Below are 21,873 nucleotides of genomic sequence, written 5' to 3'. Positions count from 1 at the left end.
GAATTTATTACAGACGATGAGAAAATAAGTATCAGGTTTATAATGATCAGATTGGGCATAATGACTTGGACGTGCCGGTGTTGGACTGGGGTGGACAAAATTTTAAAAAACACACCAGGTTTTAGTCGAACAGGTTTATTTGGAAGCACTAGCGTTTGGAGCGCCACTCCTTCATCAGTTGGTTGTCCCCATAGTCAGCATAGATTTGTCAATGAGAAATCAAGTTGGAAATTTTCTTTTTGAAGATGTTACTAACAAAATTAATAAAATGGATATAGTATAATTAAATTTTCAGAAGGCTTTTAATAATGTCTCCCAGGGAGGCTGGTTAGAAAGATTAAAGCACATGACACAAAAGGTAATGTACTGACAAGGATTAATGATGGCTAAGGTACAGAAAACAGAGTAGGAATAAATGGGTCATTCTTGCATTGACAGGCTGTGGAATACCAAAGAATTGGTACTTCGTTTCCAGCATTTACAATCTACATCAATGATTTAGAGATGGGGGCCAAATGTAATATTCCCAAATTTGTGAATAATACAAAGCTAAGTGGGAATGAGTGTTGTGAGGAAAATGTAAAGGCACTTCACAAGAATTTAGACAGGTTCAGTGAATGGGTAAAAACGTGATAGTATAATATGGAAAGATATTATGGGCAAAGAGGTTATCCGCTTTGGTAGCAGAAACCAATGTACAGAGTATTTCTTAAATGGTTAGAGATCAGGAAGTGTGGTGCACAAAGGGACCCATGTATCCTTGGCAACGAATCACTGAAGGCTAATAAGCAAATCAGCAAGGAATTAGGAAAGCAAAGGGAATGTCAGCCTGTATTGCAAGAGGATATGAGTAACCCGGAGTAGTCTTGCTTCAATTATATAAGTAATTGGATAGATCTCAACTGTAGTACTGTGTGTAGTTTTGATTGCATTCTCAGGAAACTTACCACAGAGTGCAATGAAGATCCATCAGACTTGTTCCCAAGATGGCTGAACAGTCAATTACGAGAGATTGGGTAAATTGGGCCTATATTCTTTACAGTTTTGAAGAATGAGAGGCGGTCTCATTGAAATTTACAATATACTTAAAAGGGATAGACAGGGTAGATTCAATTAATAAGATTCCCCCTGTTTTCAGAATCTAAAACCAGGGGACATGGTTTAAAAGTAAGGGCAATAGATAGCTTAGATCAGAAATGATGAGAAATTATTTTATCCAGAGGGCTGTGAATCTTTAGAATTCTCTACACAGACTGCTGCGGACACTCAAATCTTTGAATATGTCTAAAGTAGAGATTGATATATTTCTGATTTTCATTGGTGTATTGGGTTATGGTGATGGGGTGACACTGACACGTATGATCATCCATGAGGAAATTGAATGGAGAGGCAGGCTCGACCGTCTGAATGACCCATGCCTGTTCCTATCTTCTATCATCCAGTCAAAATGTCTGGCTTAAGCATGTTGCAAATGTTACAGCCTTATCTTTCTGCTCTGATATACTGAACTCCCTTATCACTGAGGTTGGGGATATTTGTGGAACCTCCTCCCAGTGAGTTGTTTAATTATACATCATCATCCATGACCAAATGACTAGCAGGACTGCAGAACTGATCCACTGGTGGGATTGCTTAGCTGTGTCAATAACTGGCTGTTTAGTAAATGTCTGGAATTCTCTGCCCCAGAGATTTGTGAAGGCTATTTCACAGAAAGTATTTAAAGATTAAGTAGATAGATTTTTGAAAATGAGGAGTTGAGAGCTATGGGAAGTTGACAAGAATTGAAGTTCAGGCCTGGGACAGATCAGCCATGATCTTATAGAATGGCAGGGCTGGCTTGAGGGGATGAATGCCCTACTCCTGCTACTAGTTCTTATGTTCCTAATGCCTTCTGGCTTGCTAGTGTCTTGTACATTGCTGCTTTTGGCATGTCCTCCTTCAGTTCTCATTGAACCAAGCTTGATCCTTTGGCTTGATGGTATGAGTAGAGTGGGAGAAATGCCAGACCATGAGACTGCAGATTGTGATTGAATACAAATCTGCTGCTGATGATGCCCTGCAGCTTATCTTAGACTCCTAGTATCAAATGCTAGATCTATTCCTTTTTTTTTTTAAGTGGTATATCTATCAGCCATCAGGTCTTATCCTCTTTTCATCATTTATGATACAGTAATTACATATTACTTTTAATAAGAAGCATGAATGCAATATAGAAAATATTGATTAGTATTATGCATGTTACATTATGGAATAAAGGATTAGTATTGATTGAAAAAGAATTCACCCAACATGCAATTAATTTTACATTTCATGTTAGCCTGCTGTCTGTTTTAGAGACAGAAAAGAGTAACACTTCAATTGTGGCAATAAGTAGAGTGTCTATGGTCAGGTTTTTCTCTGTTTGGCAAGTGAATTCTGCAATGACAAAAATGGCAAGCAAAATCAGATGGGGTAAGAGAATGACTAGTTGTCCCAAACTCACCTGTTTACTTCCTGGCTGTAACTATTTGACTTAAAATCAACATGGAGAAAGTGAGGACTGCAGATGCTGGAGATCAGAGCTGAAAAATGTGTTGCTGGAAAAGCACAGCGGGTCAGGCAGCATCCAAGAAGCAGGAGAATTGACGTTTCGGGCATAAGCCCTTCTTCAGGAATGAGGAAGGTGTGCCAAGCAGGCTAAGATAAAAGATAGGGAGGAGGGACTTGGGGGAGGGGTGTTGGGAATACGATAGGTGGAAGGAGGTTAAGGTGAGGGTGATAGGCCGGAGAGGGGTGGGGGCGGAGAGGTCGGAAAGAAGATTGCAGGTCAAGAAGGCGGTGCTGAGTCCGAGGGTTGGGACTGAGATAAGGTGGGGGGGGGAAATGAGGAAGGTGGAGAAATCTGTGGAAGATGAGGCACTCTTCTTCCAGGCATCGTGTTGTCATGGTCTGGCGATGGAGGTGGCCAAGGACCTGCATGTCCTTGGCGGAGTGGGAGGGGGAGATAAAGTGTTCAGCCATGGGGCGGTTGGGTTGGTTGGTGCGGGTGTCCCAGAGGTGTTCTCTGAAACGTTCCACAAGTAGGCGGCCTGTCTCCCCAATGTAGAGGAGGTCACATCAGGTGTAGAGGATGCAGTAAATGATGTGTGTGGAGGTGCAGGTGAATTTGTGATGGATATGGAAGGATCCCTTGGAGGGAAGTGAGGGGGGAGGTGTGGGCGCAAGTTTTGCATTTCTTGCGGTTGCAGGGGAAGGTGCCGGGAGTGGAGGTTGGGTTGGTGGGGGGGGTGTGAACCTGACGAGGGAATCACGGAGGGAGTGGTCTTTAGGAAGATGAGGCGCTCTTCCTCCAGGTGTCGTGTTGCCATGGTCTGGTGAGGGAGGAGGCCAAGGACCTCTCCCTTCCTCTACATTAGGGAGACAGGCCACCTACTTGCGGAACGTTTCAGAGAACACCTTTGGGACACCCGCACCAACCAACCCAACCGCCCTGTGGCTGAACACTTTAACTCCCCCTCCCACTCCACCAAGGACATGCGGGTCCTTGGCCTCCTCCATCGCCAGACCATGGCAACACGACGCCTGGTGGAGGAGCGCCTCATCTTCCGCCTCGGAACCCTCCAACCACAAGGGATGAATGCAGATTTCTCTAGCTTCCTCATTTCCCCTCCCCCAACCTTATCTCAGTCCCAACCCTCTGACTCAGCACCGCCTTCTTGACCTGCAATCTTCTTCCTGACCTCTCCGTCCCCACCCCTTCTCTGGCCTATCATCCTCACCTTAACCTCCTTCCACCTATCGCATTCCCAACGCCCCTCCCCCAAGTCCCTCCTCCCTACCTTTAATCTTAGTCTGCTTGGCGCACCTGCCTCATTCCTGAAGAAGGGCTTATGCCCGAAATGTCGATTCTCCTGCTCCTTGGATGCTGCCTGACCTGCTGCGCTTTTCCAGCAACACATTTTTCAGTTAAAATCAACATGAAGCAATTCCATATGTGCACACTAATGCAAAGACCCTTAATTTTGCCCTGAACTCTGAAGAACATCCTCCACCATGAGACTTTTATTTCTCCCATTTCCCACTCCAGCCATTCAGTAGTCTCTACAAGTGAGATGATCAACTTGAACCAAATTATAGCTAGGTTTTTGCTGTACTCTTGCCCATTGAACAATCAAAACCATCTTTAACATAGAACTTTTAGTTGCCAGAACAACACTTATTCCATAAAGGAGGCTGTAATTTCTATACTGTCCTATACCCAATTCAATGTACCACTCGGTTCTGCTCTACATTACATTATTACTGCTACAGAATACAGCATGCTTATGATTACAGTATAAACTATGTAATTTTTCAACTAGTAAGTTTCAGTTAAGAGAAGTGAAGTAAAAATAGTCATGCATTTTCAATGTTACATTCCACACAGAATTCAGATGGACCTACTTTACTCGTCACTTTCTGGTCTGTATAAGTACTTCATCATCACACTGTCTACTTGCTTCATTTTATTTTTGCTGCTTTTCTTTGTTTTCTTTCCAGACTTCTCAGCTTTGCTTTCTTTATCCAATTCATCTTCTGAATTAGATTCTCTCTTTTTTGCACCTCGTTTGATACTATTGATACTTCGATATGAAACTGTAGACCCTGAAGAGGAGGAACTTGACGAAGATTCAGATGACTCAGAGTCACTTTCCTTTTTTTTTGGTTTCTTCTTAGACTTCTTAGAGTGTTTCTTGGAAACTTTCTTTCTTTGCTCACTTTCTGATTCAGAATCTAAACTTCTGCTTTTTTTGCTTTTCTTACTTTGTGGCTTACTGAAATCTAGAGAGGAAGAGGATCTTAACGGAATGGATGGCTGTTTACTTATTTTTTCCTCATCCTCTTCAGTGTCTGGGTCTAGACTTGTTCTTTTGAATGTAATTGGTTTATAATTCAGAACTTCATTAATGGCAGCTTCTAAATCAGGATCCAAATAATTCCTGTGGCCCACGGGTTTTATGTTAGAACTATCCAGTTGCATATCATCTGAAGCAGAAGATCTAGGTCTGGCAGGAACACTATAGCTGCGCCCTACAGATTGCTGACTATATGATGATCTTTCACTTTGCACTACACTGACAGCAGCATCATCATCATCCATCTCACCAAATCTACTTTTAGTGAAAGATAATCTTGAATCTGTACGACCACTAAGTGTAGGACTTTGCACTCCTACTTCTGACTTACGGTTGAGCAATGGGCTAACCGGACTGAATAAGTCAGTCTGATTGTCATCAAGTCTTGAAAGACTTCGTCTCAGGCTAGATGAAGGACTGTTTATAGCAAAACTCACAGATGATTTGACATCATCCTCAGCTTCCAAGCCTCGCCATGTTGAAATACGACTTACAGGAACTGATACAGCAGAAGCTTTGTCAAAGTCAGGACTGGTCATGGCCCATCTCCTGTCCAGTCCTTTTCTAGCTCGATTTGTGGCCTCTGAATATGCCTGAGAAATAACAGATCCCCTATCATCCAAGTCTTCGACACCTTGGGACTTTTTCCAGGAAGTAACAGAGACATTGTCATTCAAATTGTCTGTACTGGTGGTTTTCTTTATTCTTCGAAAAGACCTATCTGGTGACGTTGACCGTTCCTTACTGAGTGCTGTCAGAAGGGGATCATTACTGCTTTTACCACTAAGAGAATCCTTCATATTCCCTCTTTTACGATAGCTGAGAGAACTCATTACAGAAACTGGTCTAACATCCTCCATTTCCTTCCCTTCTTTTAAGTCTTTCCCTTCCTTTCCCTCCTTCAGGTCCAAACTAAGAGAAAATCTGGTTAATAGACAAACAGGAAACAAAGAGAAAGAAAATCAAATTAATCATAAAAGTATGTACATTGTACAAAAATTAAACACCAACAGTAGTAATAGACAATAAAAGGGGAAATAAAAGCAAAAGGCACATGAAAATAGCTTTGAAGTAGATGGTTGCGATGAGCTCAATTTATGAGACAAGGCAGAAGGAAATGTGCAAAGGTTTTAAGAAGTGTCCAATGTCCCACCTGTGACTGAAGAAAATATGTCCAAGTAAGTAAATAAGTTAGCAATTTCAGAGCAATTCAGAGCAATTTCTATTAAGTATCTTTTAAACTTTATTTCATGATACGTAAAGGAGTATTACTTACTGACAGATACAAAATGGTTAAGTCTAAAATATTGGTCGGCAATATAGTTTTTAAATTATATTAATATTCAACTTTATATTCTGCTAAAATAATACAAGTTAATGCATATTTACTTAAATGTTGGTGTTGAAAGCATTTACCATTTAAAAAAAAACCTACTGAATTAATTCAGATTTCCTACTAACCTTGAACTTTTTAGGCTTCCGTCATCTGAATATGTTTTGGCTGAGCCCTTGTTCTTTGACAGCCAGGATTTGACGTCATCGACACGTTCATCAACTTCAGAGTCCGTGTCTGAATCACCCTCACTGTTCCAAGACATGCAGTGAAAAACATGTTTTAATGTTTATGTATCTCCCTTTGAGGCTTGATAGTGCATTCAGGTTAAAAGAAAAGGGAGAATATAACACACAGTAGGAAGGTGTCCAAATTATATATATATATTGCTTGTGTTTTTTTTCCAGCACACAGCAGTTGTTAGTAGCTTTCTGCATTATTTAACATAATGTCATATTTTAACTTTTAATTTGCAGATGCAGTTAGTCAAAGTAACAGGCTCATTAATCGTTATGAGAGAATTGGATTTGCCTCGAGCAAAGTATTTGTAACCAACACAGCAATGTTTGTGTTATCTACCATAATATAAGAACTAGGTGTGGGTAACATGATATTGAAGAATCCAATGTTTATTACTGCTCCTTTATGTACAAATTTTAGATTCACGGACACTGAAGTGTCTGGGCTAGTATTAGGCTATTTGGTTATGAAAAGAAGTGTCATTCCATCAGAGTCTTATGCTGTAAACTGTCCAAATTAAGATAGAGTTTGAGACCTTTATACCTTCTGGTACCATGCTATGGTATAGTGCTGACATTATGATGCTGTCTCTTAAAAGGTATATTGATACTGTGTGCCTCTTTAAAGCATAATAACATACTACTCATAAGACAACAATACTTATAATAGCAGTTATACTTAAAATCATAATTTCTATCACGATAAACAACAGATCACAATTATTTGTTTCCCTATTAATGACATTTTAGCTATAAACTTCCAGCTGTGTTAGTATACATAATATGCCCCTATTTTTGTTTAATATGTTTTATCCTTTCCCCTCTTGAAACACTGGTCATTCATGACTCAAGGGGTTAATTTTTTTGAGTTTGACATGACTCTTCTTTAGACCTGAAATCAAAATTCCCCAGTTCTGAAGACTAGTCATACTGGACTTGAAGTATTAACTTCTGCTCTCCACAGAGAATTCATTTGACAACCATGAAAATAATGTTGCCATGTTTTTTGGGTGTTAGGGCATGAATGGTGAGCCAAGTTCTGTACTCAACCAAGGTCCACATGGTCATGTCCAGCAGAGGTCACCGAATAACTACACGATGCAGTTAGCCCAGCTGTCTGAACAGCTGACTTGCGATGCAGAGTGATGCCAACAGAATGGTTTCAACTTCCGCACCGGCTGAGGTTACCATGAAAAAGATTCTTCAACTTTTGCCCTTGCTTGAAATATTGTTATCCTTAGATTAAACCATCATCAGTAGTCTCTCTCAGAGGAAGAAGGTGCATTGTTCAGTAGGGCTACAGCCACTTCTTCGCGAATAACCATATGGAACAGATAACCTGGGTGAGGTTGCCCACTTTAATCCAGAGATCGATTATCCATATAGCTTATCACAAGCCAAGGCTGAATTTTGGGTTATTTCTACTCCAGCAGCTCAGATACATGGAGTGTAAAATTCCAATGCCACCATTTATGATTTTAGTTTGTTTTGTGGCATTTGTGATAATATGCTCAACCACAATAAAATTTCTGAGATTTAAACATATAGCCCTGCTCTGACTCTACTTCCTGACTTGAAAGATTTCTGGAAAAATGATATTAGTAACAGCTGAAGATACCATTTCGTTACTTCCAGTGCTCATCATCATTTTCAAGTTATTACTTGGGTTCAACTGGACAATCAATTTTGAAGACACCTAAAATAGAGTGCATACAAAAGTCATGCCTAAAATTTGCACAGCAAAGGAAGAGGAGTTTTAAGTGCAGATAACTGTTAAACTAGTTCATTTGTATCTTATTGCTGAGAACATGGTTGTGGTAAGGAAGAAATTTTGAATATGAACGCATACTCTACTTGTTTAAAATTCTAATCTTCGACTCACTTTCAAACTGGATGTAAAATTCAGTCAGATGATGATCTTTTCTCCCTAGATGTATTTTTTTTTCTGAGGTCATTACTTAATCTTGTCACATTTTGCAATATCAAGCCAATTATAGCTTGCTCTCTGGTCACTTCCAGGATATTCTGCTCTAAGAAACTAATCTTGAAAGCATTCTATAAACTCTTCATCAAAGTTACTATTTATAATCTGATTTTTCCAGTTAATGTAAGAATTTAAATCACTTCATTATTGCAATCACTTTACCACATGCACAACATATTTCTTGTATACCTCTCCCTGCGTTGTGATTACTGTTATGGGCTCTGTGGATCACACCTTAAAGTAATTTTTTCCCCCTGTAATATTCCTAATGTACACCTAAAATAATTCTACATCCTGATCCCCTGAACTAAGTTATCTCTAACTATCACATCAATACCATCTTTGATTAGGAGTGATATTCCTCTGCATTTACCGAGCTTCCAAACCTTCTTGAATGTCATGTAGTGAACAACAACTGTATAATTAACAGTCCTCGAGACGTAGAAGAAAGGATTGCGAGGATGATTCAGGAGAAGAGTGAAAGTAATAGAGTGGTTGTTATGGGGGACTTTAACTTTCCAGATATTGACTGGGAAAGCTATAGCTCGAGTTCGTTAGATGGGTCGGTGTTTGTCCAATGTGTGCAGGAGGGTTTCCTGACACAATATGTAGACAGGCCAACAAGAGGTGAGGCGGTACTGGATTTGGTTCTGGGTAACGAAACAGGCCAGGTGTTAGAATTGGAGGTAGGTGAGCACTTTGGGGACAGTGACCACAATTCGGTGACTTTTACTCTAGTGATGGAGAGGGATAAGTGTGCACTGCAGGGCAAGAGTTATAGCTGGGGGCAGGGAAATTATGATGCGGTGAGGCACGACTTAGGATGCGTGGCTTGGAAAAGTAGGCTTCAAGGGAAGGGCGCAATTGATATGTGGAGCTTGTTCAAGGAGCAACTATTGAGTGTCCTTGATAAGTATGTACCTGTCAGGCAGGGAGGAAAGGGTCGTGTGAGGGAGCCGTGGTTTAATAAGGAATTGGAATCCCTTGTTAAAGGGAAGAGGGCGGCCTATGTAAAGATGAGGCGAGAAGGTTCAATTGGGGCAATTGAGAGTTATAAGGTAGCCAGGAAGGATCTGAAGAGAGAGCTAAGAGCAGCAAGGAGGGGACATGAAAAGTCCTTAGTTGGTAGGATTAGGGAAAACCCAAAGGCTTTCTATAGGTATTTTAGGAATAAAAGAATGACTAGGGTAGGAATAGGTCCAGTCAAGGATAGTAGTGGGAAGATGCGTGTGGAGGCTGAAGAGATTGGGGAGACACTGAATGAATACTTTTCGTTAGTATTCACTCAGGAACAGGACATTGTTGCCGATGTGAATACTGAGTCACAATTAATTAGAATGGACGTCTTTGAGGTATGTAGGGAAGAGGTGTTGGAAATTCTGGAAAGGGTGAAAATAGATAAGTCCCTTGGGCCTGATGGCATTTATCCTAGGATTCTCTGGGAAGCAAGGGAGGAGATTGCAGAGCCATTGGCCTTGATTTTTATGTCCTCATTGTCTACAGGAGTAGTGCCAGAAGACTGGAGGATAGCAAATGTGATTCCCTTGGTCAAGAAGGGGAGTAGGGATAACCCTAGTAACTATAGGCCGGTGAGTCTCACTTCTGTTGTGGGCAAAGTCTTTGAGAGAATTGTAAGGGATAGGATTTATGAACATCTGGATAGGAATAATGTGATCAAGGATAGTCAGCATGGTTTTGTGAAGGGCAGGTCGTGCCTCACAAACCTTATTGAATTCTTTGAGAAGGTGACTAAGGAGGTGGACGAGGGTAAAGCGGTAGATGTGGTGTACATGGATTTTAGTAAGGCATTTGATAAGGTTCCCCATGGTAGGGTACTGCAGAAAATACGGAGATATGGCATTGAGGGTGAGTTGGAGGTTTGGATTAGGAATTGGCTGGCTGGAAGAAGACAGAAGGTAGTAGTTGATGTAAAGGTTCATCTTGGAGTGCAGTTACTAGCGGTGTTCCGCAAGGATCTGTTTTGGGACCATTGCTGTTTGTCATTTTTATAAATGACCTGGAGGAGGGGCTAGAAGGTTGGGTGAGCAAGTTTGCGGATGATACGAAAGTCGGTGGAGTTGTTGACAGTGAGGAAGGATGTGTCAGGTTACAGCGGGATATAGATAAGCTGCAGAGCTGGGCAGAAAGGTGGCAAATGGAGTTCAATGTAGTAAGTGTGAGGTGATTCACTTTGGTAAGAGTAACGAAAAGATGGGGTACTGGGCTAATGGTCAGATACTTGGTAGTGTGGATGAGTAGAGGGATCTTGGTGTCCATGTACACAGATCTCTGAAAGTTGCCACCCAGGTAAATAGTGCGGTGAAGAAGGCATATGGCGTACTGGCTTTTATTAGTAGAGGAATTGAGTTCCGGAGTCCTGAGGTCATGTTGCAGTTGTATAAGACTCTGGTGCGGCCGCATCTGGAGTATTGTGTGCAGTTTTGGTCACCATACTATAGGAAGGATGTGGAGGCACTGAAACGGGTGCAGAGGAGGTTTACCAGGATGTTGCCTGGAATGGTAGGAAGATCGTATGAGGAAAGGCTGAGGCACTTGGGGCTGTTTTCATTGGAGAATAAAAGTTTAGGGGTGTCTTGATAGATGTGTACAAGATGATTAGGGGTTTAGATAGAGTTGACCATGAGAACCTTTTTCCACATATGGAGTCAGCTATTACGAGGGGGCATAGCTTTAAATTAAGGGGGGGTAGGTATAGGACAGATGTTAGGGGTAGATTCTTTACTCAGCGAGTCGTGAGTTCATGGAATGCCCTGCCAGTAGCAGTGGTAGACTCTCCCTCTTTATGGGCATTTAAACGGGCATTGGATAGCCATATGGAGGATAGTGGGCTAGTGTAGGTTAGGTGGGTTTGGATCGGCGCAACATCGAGGGCCAAAGGGCCTGCACGGCGTTGTATTTTTTTCTATGTTTCTAATTCAATGACAGCTTCACAATTTGGTCAGAATGCTCTGCTTTCCAAGACCTTCACTCTAACCAAAGGCCATTTATAGTGGCCTGTCCCTGCCGCTTCCGGTTGTCAGTTTCAGCTGTCCGCTGTAGTGGCCGGTATATTGGGTCCAGGTCGATGTGCTTATTGATGGAGTTTGTGGATGAGTGCCATCCTTCTAGAATTCCCTGGCTGTTCTCTGTTTGGCTTGCCCTATAATGGTAGTGTTGTCCCAGTCGAATTCATGTTGCTTGTCATCTGCGTGTGTGGCTACTAAGGATAGCTGGTCGTGTCGTTTCGTGGCTAGTTGATGTTCAAGGATGCGGATCGTTAGCTGTCTTCCTGTTTGTCCTATATGGTGTTTTGTGCAGTCCTTGCATGGGATTTTGTACACTACATTAGTTTTGCTCATGCTGGGTATTGGGTCCTTCGTTCTGGTGAGTTGTTGTCTGAGGGTGGCTGTTGGTTTGTGTGCTATGAGTCCTAGTGGTCGCAATAGTCTGGCTGTCATTTCTGAAATGCTCCTGATGTATGGTAGTGTGGCTAGTCCTTTGGGTTGCGGCATGTCCTCGTTCTGTTGTCTTTCTCTTAGGCATCTGTTGATGAAATTGGGCGGCTATCCGTTTTTGGCGAATACCTTGTATAGGTGTTCCTCTTCTTCTTTTTGCAGTTCTGATGTGCTGCAGTGTGTTGTGGCCCTTTTGAATAGTGTCTTGATGCAACTTCGTTTGTGTGTGTTGGGGTGGTTGCTTTCATAGTTCAGGACTTGGTCTGTGTGTGTGGCTTTCCTGTATACCTTTGTGGTGAATTCTCCATTCGGTGTTCTCTGTACTATCACGTCTAGGAATGGGAGTTGGTTATCCTTAATTTGTATCCATTCTTGGGGTGACTGATAGGATGTATGAGTTGAGTAAGTGATGATGCATTTTTAAACCTCTGGGGCAAGTATGAGATATAACCGTCTTTAGTTTAAAACTCAAAAAAACTTGCTGCTGGAATTTTTCAAAGTGGGACAATTATTCTAACAGTAAGAAATACCTCACATACAAAATATACTAATCACAGGCAGAAAGGAAACAAATGCTGTCAGTGGCATGGTATTATGTTCCAATTGCATAGATTCATCGGGAGACAATAGTGTAGTGGGATGGACAATATTGACACTGGATTAGTAATCCAGAGATCCCAGGAAATGCTCTGGAGACCCAGGTTCAAAGTATGCCATGGCAGATGGTGGAATTTGAACTCAATAATAAAATAAATCTGGAATTAAAAGTGTAATGACGACCATAAAACCATTGTCATTTGTTCGAAAAAGACAACTAGTTTGCTTACATCCTTTAGGGAAGGTAACCTAGTCTGCCCTACATGTGACTCCAGACTACCAGCAAAGTGGTTGACACTTAACTGGGGCACTTAACCCAATGGGAGATGAGTCTCTCATTTATATAAATGATTTTGGGCTGAAGGATCTGTTTCCGTGCTGTATGAATCTGTAACTGGGCTCGAAACATTAACGGTTTATCTCTCCACATGAATTGCCAGATCTGCTGAGATTCTCCAAAATTGTGTTTATTTATCAGAAAGGTAGGCTGATAGTCATGGAGGGACTGTAATGTACACATAGGCTAGAAACAGCAGATGGGCAAAGGTAGCCCAGACCAGAAGTCTGGAATGTTTTCAGGATATTTCTTACTTCAACATACTTTTGAGCCGACCAGACAGCAAACTGAACTAGATCTAAAGTTATACAATACAAACAAGACTGGAGTAATTAATGAATGACCTTATGGCGAAGATGCCCCTAGGTGGTAGCGACCAAAAAAAAGATTGAAAGAGAGAAAAATAGAACCAAGACCAGTATTTGGACATGGCAGATGAATTGAAGAGTCTTAATGACAGAGGATACAAGGTAACGTCCTGGAGAAAGCTGTCAATCAGGAAATGGAATTGAGCGAGGTACTCCAGCAAATTACATTCACTAGAAAGTGCAAATTATTGGAGGCTTAGGCTAACAATTTCTGGGATCCTGATGGATTTTATTGAAAGGTCTTAAAAGAAATAGCTAGTGAGATTGTTGGTGCATTGAATTTACTTCTCCAAAATTCCCTAGATTTTGGGAAGGTTTCATTAGATTGCAATTTAGCAAATGCAACTCCTTTATTCAAAAAGGGAAAGTGACAGAAAGCATGAAACTATAGGCCAGTTAATATCTGTTCGGGAAAATGGTGGTGGATGGTGGATGTACTGTACTTAAATTTTCAGAACTTATTTCATAAGGTGCCACATCAAAGATCATTGCATAGAATAAAACCTTATAGTGAAGAGGGTAATATATTGGCAGAGAAAGAAGATTGGCTCCCATGAAACAATAGGCATAAGTGGGTCATTTTCTATGTGCATGATATAAGTACGTGGGCACAGGGATTAATACTCAGGTTTCAACGTGTTATAATTTGTATAAATGACTTGCACGAAGGGATGGAAGATATGGTAGCTAAATTTGCTAATGTCAATGAAAAGTAGGTTATGAAGAGGATATAAGGCATTGTGAGCATTGTGAAATGTCCAAGAATTCAGAAAAGATTTACAAGGATGTTGCCAGGGTTGGAGGGTTTGTGCTATAGGGAGAGGCTGAGTAGAGTGGGGCTATTTTGCCTGGAGTGTCAGGGGCTGAGGGGTGAATTTACAGAGATGTATAAAATCATGAAGGGCATGGATAGGGTAAATAGACAAGGTGTTGCGTGGGGGCCTCCAAAATTAGAGGGTATAGGTTTAAGGCAAGAGGAGAAAGATGTAAAAAGGAACCTAAGAGGCAAGCTTTTCATGCAGAGTGTGGTGCGTGTATGGAATGAGCTACCAGAGGAAGTGGTGGAGGCTGGTACAATTGCAACATTTAAAAGGCATGTGGATAGGTATGTGAATAGGAAGAGTTTTGAGGGATATGGGCCGATGCTGGCAAATGGGACTAGATTTACTTAGGATATCTGGTCAGCATGGACGAGTTGGACCAAAGAGTCTGTTTCCATGCTGTATGGTCTCTCTGAGTCTATGTCCATTTGGATGAGAATATAGCAGGCATGATTTGGGGCGACACCAAAACTGGCGGTGTAGCAAATGAACACTGAAGAAGGTTATCTAAGATTACAAACAGATCTTGATCAATAGGGTTAATGGGCTGAGAAGTGGCAGAGGGACTCTACAGACTCTAATTTGGATAAATGCAAGGTGTTGCATTATGGTAATACAAACAAGGGCAGGACTTATTCAATTAAAAGTAGGGCCTTGTGTAATGTTGTAAAACAGAGACACCTAGGGGTTCAGATATGTAATTCTTTGGAATCTGCATCATAGGTAGACAAGGTGGTGATGATGATGTTTAGCACACTTGTCTTCATCGCTCAGACTTTTTAGCGTACGAGTTGGGACATCATTTTGAGGTTGTACAGGACGTTAGTGAGTATCCTCGTCTGGAGTACTGTGTGCAGTTATAGAGCCATCGAGCATGGAAACAGACCTTTTGGTCCAACTAGTCCATGCCGAACATGATCCCAAACGGAACTATTCCCACCTGTCTACCCACATCCCTCCAAACATTGGGGCGGCACGGTGGCACAGTGGTTAGCACTGGTGCCTCACAGCGCCAGAGACCCGGGTTCAATTCCCGCCTCAGGCGACTGACTGTGTGGAGGTTGCACATTCTCCCCACATCTGCGTGGGTTTCCTCCGGGTGCTCCGGTTTCCTCCGACAGTCCAAAGATGTGCAGGTCAGGTGAATTGGCCATGTTAAATTGCCCGTAGTGTTACGTAAGGGGTAAATGTAGGGGTATGATGGGTTGCGCTTCGGCAGGTTGGTGTGGACTTGTTGGCCCGAAGGGCCTGTTTCCACACTGAGTAATCTAATTTCTTAGTGTACTTATCCAAAGTATTATTACTTAATTTGAATGTTGTAACTGTACACGCATCCACCACTTCCCCTGGAAGTTCATTCCACACACAATCACTAATTTCCCTGTTATACGAAGGGAATTATTAAACTTGAGAGGGTTCTGTAAATATTTACCAGGATATGGCTGGGAATGGAGAGTTTGAATTATAAAAATAGGCTGCGAACTTTTTTCACTGGAGCGTAGAAGGTTGAGGGATGTTAGAAAGGTTTAGAAATCATGAGGGGCATAGATAAAATGGATAGCAAAGGTCTTTTCCCTAATGTGGGTGAGTTCAAAACTAGGGAGCATAGTTTTAAGGTGAGGGGAAAGATTTAAAAAGGACATGAAGGACAACTTTTTTTTATACAGAGTGGTTCATGTATAGATTGAACTGCCAGAGAAAGCAGTAGATGCAGGTGTAGTTACAATGTTTAAAAAACATTTGGATAAGTACACGAGTAGGAAAGGTTTGCAGGGGTAATGGGCCAAGTGCAGGCAGATAGGGCTAATTTAGTTTGGGAACGTGTCAGCATGGACTAGTTGGACTGAAGGGTCTGTTTCCATGCTGTATGACACTATGGTCACATCCTGTGCGTGAATAAAAGAATGTGGAATTATATTATGTACTGTGAAACTGTACCTACTGCACAAATACTATATTCAGGCAAAATAAATTGTATGTATCATGCATAATGGCACTGGAATTCCTATTAGTCACTGCAGTTTTAAAAATTTAGTTACCAGCACCATTGGGAAAACGTAATTGATGCACTCAATTAATGATGTCATTGACAACCTATTAAACACTACAGAATTATAAAAAAGAATGCAAAGTGTTTTATATAGGCATTAATATTGTTCATGGTACAGATATTCTTTGAGTACATTCAACTTCATTGTTCTATTGTTTTTCACAAGCTGATGTCCTTGATATTGACAATTATAGTATTGTATAACCCAAATAAATTAGCCTAAATGATACCACTTCTCGAAAAGGGTAAGAATCACATTTGGTAGAATTATTTTGGTTCATAGACACATGCACACTTCTGCTTTAAATGTATGTCATGCAAGAAGAAACAAGGTTAACTTCATGCTGAGGTTAGATTTGGATATGTTTGAAGTCATTCAGGTAGGGTTCTCACATTTTATTCTTTCTTCTCTGATACTTTGCCACCATATCTTGCAAACTGTAAATAAAGGTAAGCACAAAATGCCCAAAAATAAACACGTCTGTGGTGCAGAAGGGGAGATAACTTGATACACATAAAGAATGTACATAAATGCTATTGCAAACTAATTGACAAATGCAAAAAGAAAATGAAGACAAACTTTTTGCAAACAATAGCTCAAATGAAACTGTCTTTGTTTTAAAAACCACATCTAATATTTTAAAGATAAAACAAATTTGAAACTCCAAACTAAAGAAAAATACACAATTTCTAAGGCACTACTTCTCTAAATTGACTAAATTACTAGCACCTACCATATACACCTCTGAAAACTGTTTCCTGAGCTTCTCACAGCAACACTATGAAATAATGCAGCACAACACTGCTAGTAGAAACACAGCTTATAGTTTCACCTGTAATTTTAAGCATGAGAAATGTTTTAATCATGCACCAAGCATGATTGAAAGGTTGTCTACAATATTGTTCTGAGGCTAAAGATATTGCGTGTGTGTGTTAAAACAAAAGTCTGCCCAAAACGTCACAGCAGACAATTGCAGAAGGGTCATATTTTTAATGCTGTTTACACATATTTGCATCTTTGAAACAACCTTTGCCTAGGTAGATATGAAAACAAAAAACTTGGAAAAACAAAACTTCAAATCATACTTGAGACAGGCAAAATACCTGTTGATAAGATCTTCATTTTCATCACTCTCCATTTCATCTTCAATTGCTGCTTGCAAATCTCCTATTCTTTTAAAAGCAAGTTTAAGGTCAGACTGTAGGCTCTGATTTGCAGCTTCAAGACTTTCAATATCCATTTCCTGTGAAAGAAACCCAAGCGATGGATTGATAAAATATCTTTAAATAGGGAAAAACTTACAATCCTTCTTACCTACTACCTATAAGTGTCTTCAAAGTGCACACGAATACAACAGGGCTTGGGCTTCATGACATTTGAAGCATATTGAGAATAAATGTGAGGTTAACAAAAACAAACAGAGAGGCAGATTGTCATCTGCACGTGATAGATTGAGAAAAAGAGGGGTACAATGAAACCTGGGTGTCCTTGTACACCAGCCACTGAAAGTAAGCATGCGGGTGCAGCAGGAGTGAAGAAGGCAGATGGTATGTTGAACTTCAAAGCAAGAGGATTCAATTACAGCAGCAGGGCTGTCTTGCTCCAATTGCACAGGCCTTTGGTGAGATCACACGTGGAATATTGTGTACTGTTTTGGCCTCATCTGAGGAAGGATATTATGGCTATGGAGCAAGTACAGCAAAGATATACCAGAGTGGTTTCTGGGATGACAGGGTGATCGGTTAGGACCATATTCTCTGGAATTTAGAAGAATGAGGGGGAATCTCATGGAAACATATAAAATTCTAACAGGACTAAACATGGTAAATGCAGGAATGATGCTCCTGATGACCAGGGTAGTTCAGAATGACAGTCACAGCTTAGGTATACGGGGTAGGCCACTTAGGCCAATGAGGAAAGATTCCTTCACCCAGAGAGGAGAGCTGTGCAATTCTCTGCCACAGAAAGCACTGCAGCTATAAAGTTGAACGTTTCAAGGAAGAGTTATATGAATTTCTTAGAACTAAAGGGATCAAAGGGTATGAGGAGAAAGCAGGAACTAGGCACTGAGTTGAACTATCAGCCATGATCATAATGAGCATGGGGGAAGTTTCAATGGCTGAATAGCCTACTCTTACTTTCTGTTTCCATGTTTTCTATGGTTCTACATTTTCTATGATTCTGATCATTAAGGTTGGGTCATTCAAATTCACTCATTATTTAGGTTGACATCAAAAATTGCCATTTAGAATAGGCAGCAAATTCTCTTTAGCCAAAAGAGATATATCCAAGCTTACTATGATGTTACAAACAAAAAACAATAGCCCTAGCAAGGTGATAGCACCTGCAAATGTTTTTTCCTCCCCCTTTCAATATGCATAATAGTGCCTTTTCATAAAAGGAATAATTCTGATGTATATACATAAATCAGAATAGATTTAATTTCAGTACATTTAATTGCAGGATTTAGTGACTGTAAATGCACAGTTGCCCAATGTATCTGAAAACTAACTAGAACTCATATGAGATAGCTCTGCAAAATTTATGTCCACTCGTGTAAATACACATATTGTTTCCTTTTCAGTTTAGAAGTAACTTAACTAAGCTATAGCTTTGTTAATATTGTTTAATAGTAAAACTCCAGCAGTTGCATTGCTAAAAATTTACATTCTTCAAATATAGAAACTACTAATGAACATAGCATTTTGAGTTATTTTTTAAAAATCACCATTTTTTGCAAAAATACAGTCTCAGCTATACCACTTTCTATTATTAAGAAAATAATGAATAGACAAGCAGCTGTCCTATAGAAGGATAGATGTTCCCATACCAGCTCATGTTTTTTGCGGCTGGCTTCAGCTTCTTTCTTGCTAACTTCTCCCAGTTCTTCCTTTAGATCCCTGTGCTGCCGCTGCAATCGTTTATTTTGCTCCTTTTCCCGATTTTCAGCAGCCGCCCTCTGATCTCTCTCTTCTCCCAGCTTTTCCAAGTTTTCCTTGAGACGACTAACCAGGGTCTGTGCAACAACAGTAAAAATATAAGCAGCTACTGAAAGAGATATTCTTAGCATCTTTTCATGTCTGGGAATAAAAACTATTCTATTACAGCTCTAGTCATCATTCAAACCTTCAGGAATTTTATTTTTCTGTTTAAGATGAGGGAAAATCTTAATTAAACATGGTTTTATATACATAAATTAGATTTAGCCAGTTTTACCTCGCTCCCTGGTTCTCAGCAGCCTTACTGGGTATGAACCTAGACAGGAGTATTCTAGAAAATGGTACCTTGGCATTCAGAGATAAACACTGTAACAAAGGTAACTAGAAAACAGAATGAGGATTCTGGTAATGCAACCACTGATAATTTTCCATGGATATAGGAACTGTTATTAATAGATTTTCCTCACACTAGACCAGAGTGCTTCAGGGTAAATGTAGAGTATGATCTGAAATTGGTTCAGTTAGAAAGAACCTGTATTTAAAAGCAGGCATCACATTTTCCAGAAATCCCAAATCACTGAAGACACATTAATTGCACTGAAGTACATCATCAAGTTATTCATTGAAGCTGGCATGCAGATCTGTAGGAATTAATGTCCATTTGATGACAGCAGCTCTGAAAAATATTTAATGGTGTGGCTTGTACATCTTTGTTTCTGTAATTTAGTTTGTTAATGTCTATCTTGAACAGTGGCACCTATATTAATATTGGACCATAATGATAAATGCACGATACAAATGATAAAATGAAGGATATTCACTTTGATGTACAGATACATTATCTCAAATTCATCTGTCCAAAAATGAGATATTTTATGCTTTTGAGTGCTGGACATTTATTTGCATTCAGCTGGCATCTTTGACAGCATTTTCTCAATATCCAACTCATTCATGGGGTGGTGGATTGAACCTTTCGCTGAAAATGTGTAATTTGAATACATACCAGGAATCTACTATGAGTTTACACATGTTGGGTAATGGGTAATCCAAAATCCAGGAAAAGTCTGAAAACACGCTTGACTTCAATCTCAAGGGTGACAAATTCAAAATACATAACATTATTTCTGTACTTCAGTGATATTTTTTGATTGTTTTAATCATTACTATACCTAATCCATAACTGCAAATACATTTCTAGGAACACTGTTTACCATAATTCAAAATGTAAAAATGCTTGATCAATAATTAATGTAATCCTGTTGAATTAAAATCTATTTTTTTTTTTAAAATGAAGTAATTACCCTGAATGCAGCTCAGAAAATATTTAAAAGAGCTATCAACAAACAAACAAAGTTGTGTTCAGTTAGAAGGTTTTTTTTTAAATTGCACATGCCAGCACATTACCAAGACATAAAGACTCACTCATAACTGAAGAGGAAAAAAACTCTCCTGTAATGACAGCATAAAAAGGTAATGACTGCTTAAGGCCAATTGTCGGGGGCTAACTGAGATTTTACAATGAGTGTCTTGGGGAAGCAATCTTTGTAGCTGCTGCTGTGGCAGGAGGAGTTTGGGGTTGGGAGTAGGGGGCAGATGGTATGTGGTGTGGAAGTTATGGTGCTTTAGGGAGGGTTATCACAGCTCTAGGGAGCTGTTCTGGTCTCAGCTGTAATCTCGGACCACCATTTGAAGGAATTCATTTTCCACAATCGTGGCCCAGCTGCTGAATCTATCTTGTATTTGAAGTTAAAAAGGTTGGGAACAGATGGTGCAGTTTGGGGTGCACTATTCCTCAGTTACTTGCAGAAGCATTATACTGCCACTTGTAATCTGGAAGACCTCATGTTTGCCTTTCAGCTTCAAGAGTTCAACTTCCAATCTTAACTCAATGACAAGCCTACCTTCTGGTCATTAGTTAGCTAAGGTTAGTGAAAATCCGACATGAGCGCATTCAGTTTCTGGCCCCCATTTGAACTTACTGGGAGGATCCCAAGATTCTAAAAAGCAGCAGTGGAGTAGGCCATTTGGCCCATTGAGCCTGGCAATCCTAACTCAGGTTGGTCGTGGTGGGTGGTAAAGAGACGAGAAAGGCAGGTTCTTCCCAACCATTAAAAGTGGGTTGCCTGGAGGATCACATGGGTGAGATTTAACAGGCTGAAATATAGGACAAGCTGTAATCTGGCTGCAAGTAACATGGGACTCGGAACAAACATTTCAATTTTGCCTATTTAAGGCTGAAATAGATAGATTCTTATCTAGGAGAATCAATGGCTATGGGAAAGGGCAGGAACGTGGGTGTGAGGAACGTTGGATCAGGCATGAGCCTATTTAATGGTGGTACAGGCTTGAGGGACCGAATGGCCTACTCAATTCCTATTTCTTATGGTCTCACGGGATGGTCACAAATTATCTGGGACAGTTGTTTACCCTGAATCTCTTTGTGCACTCGACTTTCTTACTTATCCCAAAAATCTTTGGCTTCTTTGTCAATTAAAAATCTATCCAAATAACTTGGCTTTCACAGCTCTATGGAAGAAAACTCCAAAGATTATCAATTATCAGAAAAAGAAATGCTCTCTCATCTCTGCCTTAAATGGGAGATCTTTTAATTTTAAACTGTGGCCACTGGTTCCAGATGTCATGAGAGGAAACATCTGTTTTTCTAGTCAGTGCATCAAAATGCGCAACCTCATCATTTTTCCACACCATACTGCATGTGGCAGATTTTACCTGTCTTTCTTAACCTATCTAAATCACTTTGTAGACTCTTTGTATCCTCCACACAACTTTCTATATTTACTCAGTTTTGTCTCAAGAGTGAATTTGGCTACAGCATTGCAAGTCCCTTCATCCAATTTACTAATATGGATTATAG

At 40.3% G+C, this 21,873-nt stretch overlaps 1 protein-coding gene across 18 annotated transcripts in view; it reads right to left on the bottom strand.

Annotated features, from left to right (window-relative positions):
* Positions 1 to 21,873, bottom strand: part of myo18ab (myosin XVIIIA b) — a 291,739-nt gene that overhangs the window by 3,524 nt on the left and 266,342 nt on the right. For 14 of the 18 annotated variants that reach the window (XM_043718437.2, XM_087977346.1, XM_087977344.1 and 11 more), the window contains 5 exons: positions 18,890 to 19,075; positions 17,163 to 17,302; positions 16,452 to 16,496; positions 6,336 to 6,458; positions 4,423 to 5,798 (listed from right to left, as the gene is read on the bottom strand). In XM_043718437.2, the coding sequence (XP_043574372.2) occupies positions 4,424 to 5,798; positions 6,336 to 6,458; positions 16,452 to 16,496; positions 17,163 to 17,302; positions 18,890 to 19,075 (1,869 nt within the window). In that variant the 3' untranslated portion in view covers position 4,423. The remainder of the gene's footprint in view (positions 1 to 4,422; positions 5,799 to 6,335; positions 6,459 to 16,451; positions 16,497 to 17,162; positions 17,303 to 18,889; positions 19,076 to 21,873) is intronic. The other 4 variants (XM_087977345.1, XM_087977359.1, XM_087977357.1 and 1 more) reach the window with 3 other exon arrangements.

Source organism: Chiloscyllium plagiosum, unplaced genomic scaffold, assembly GCF_037043375.1.
Source record: "Chiloscyllium plagiosum isolate Xiang-an unplaced genomic scaffold, Cpla_swu_hap1 HiC_scaffold_31, whole genome shotgun sequence".
Lineage (NCBI taxonomy): Eukaryota > Metazoa > Chordata > Chondrichthyes > Orectolobiformes > Hemiscylliidae > Chiloscyllium > Chiloscyllium plagiosum.
The sequence above is the reverse complement of the archived record's forward strand: the minus strand, read 5'-3'. Positions and strand labels throughout refer to the sequence as shown.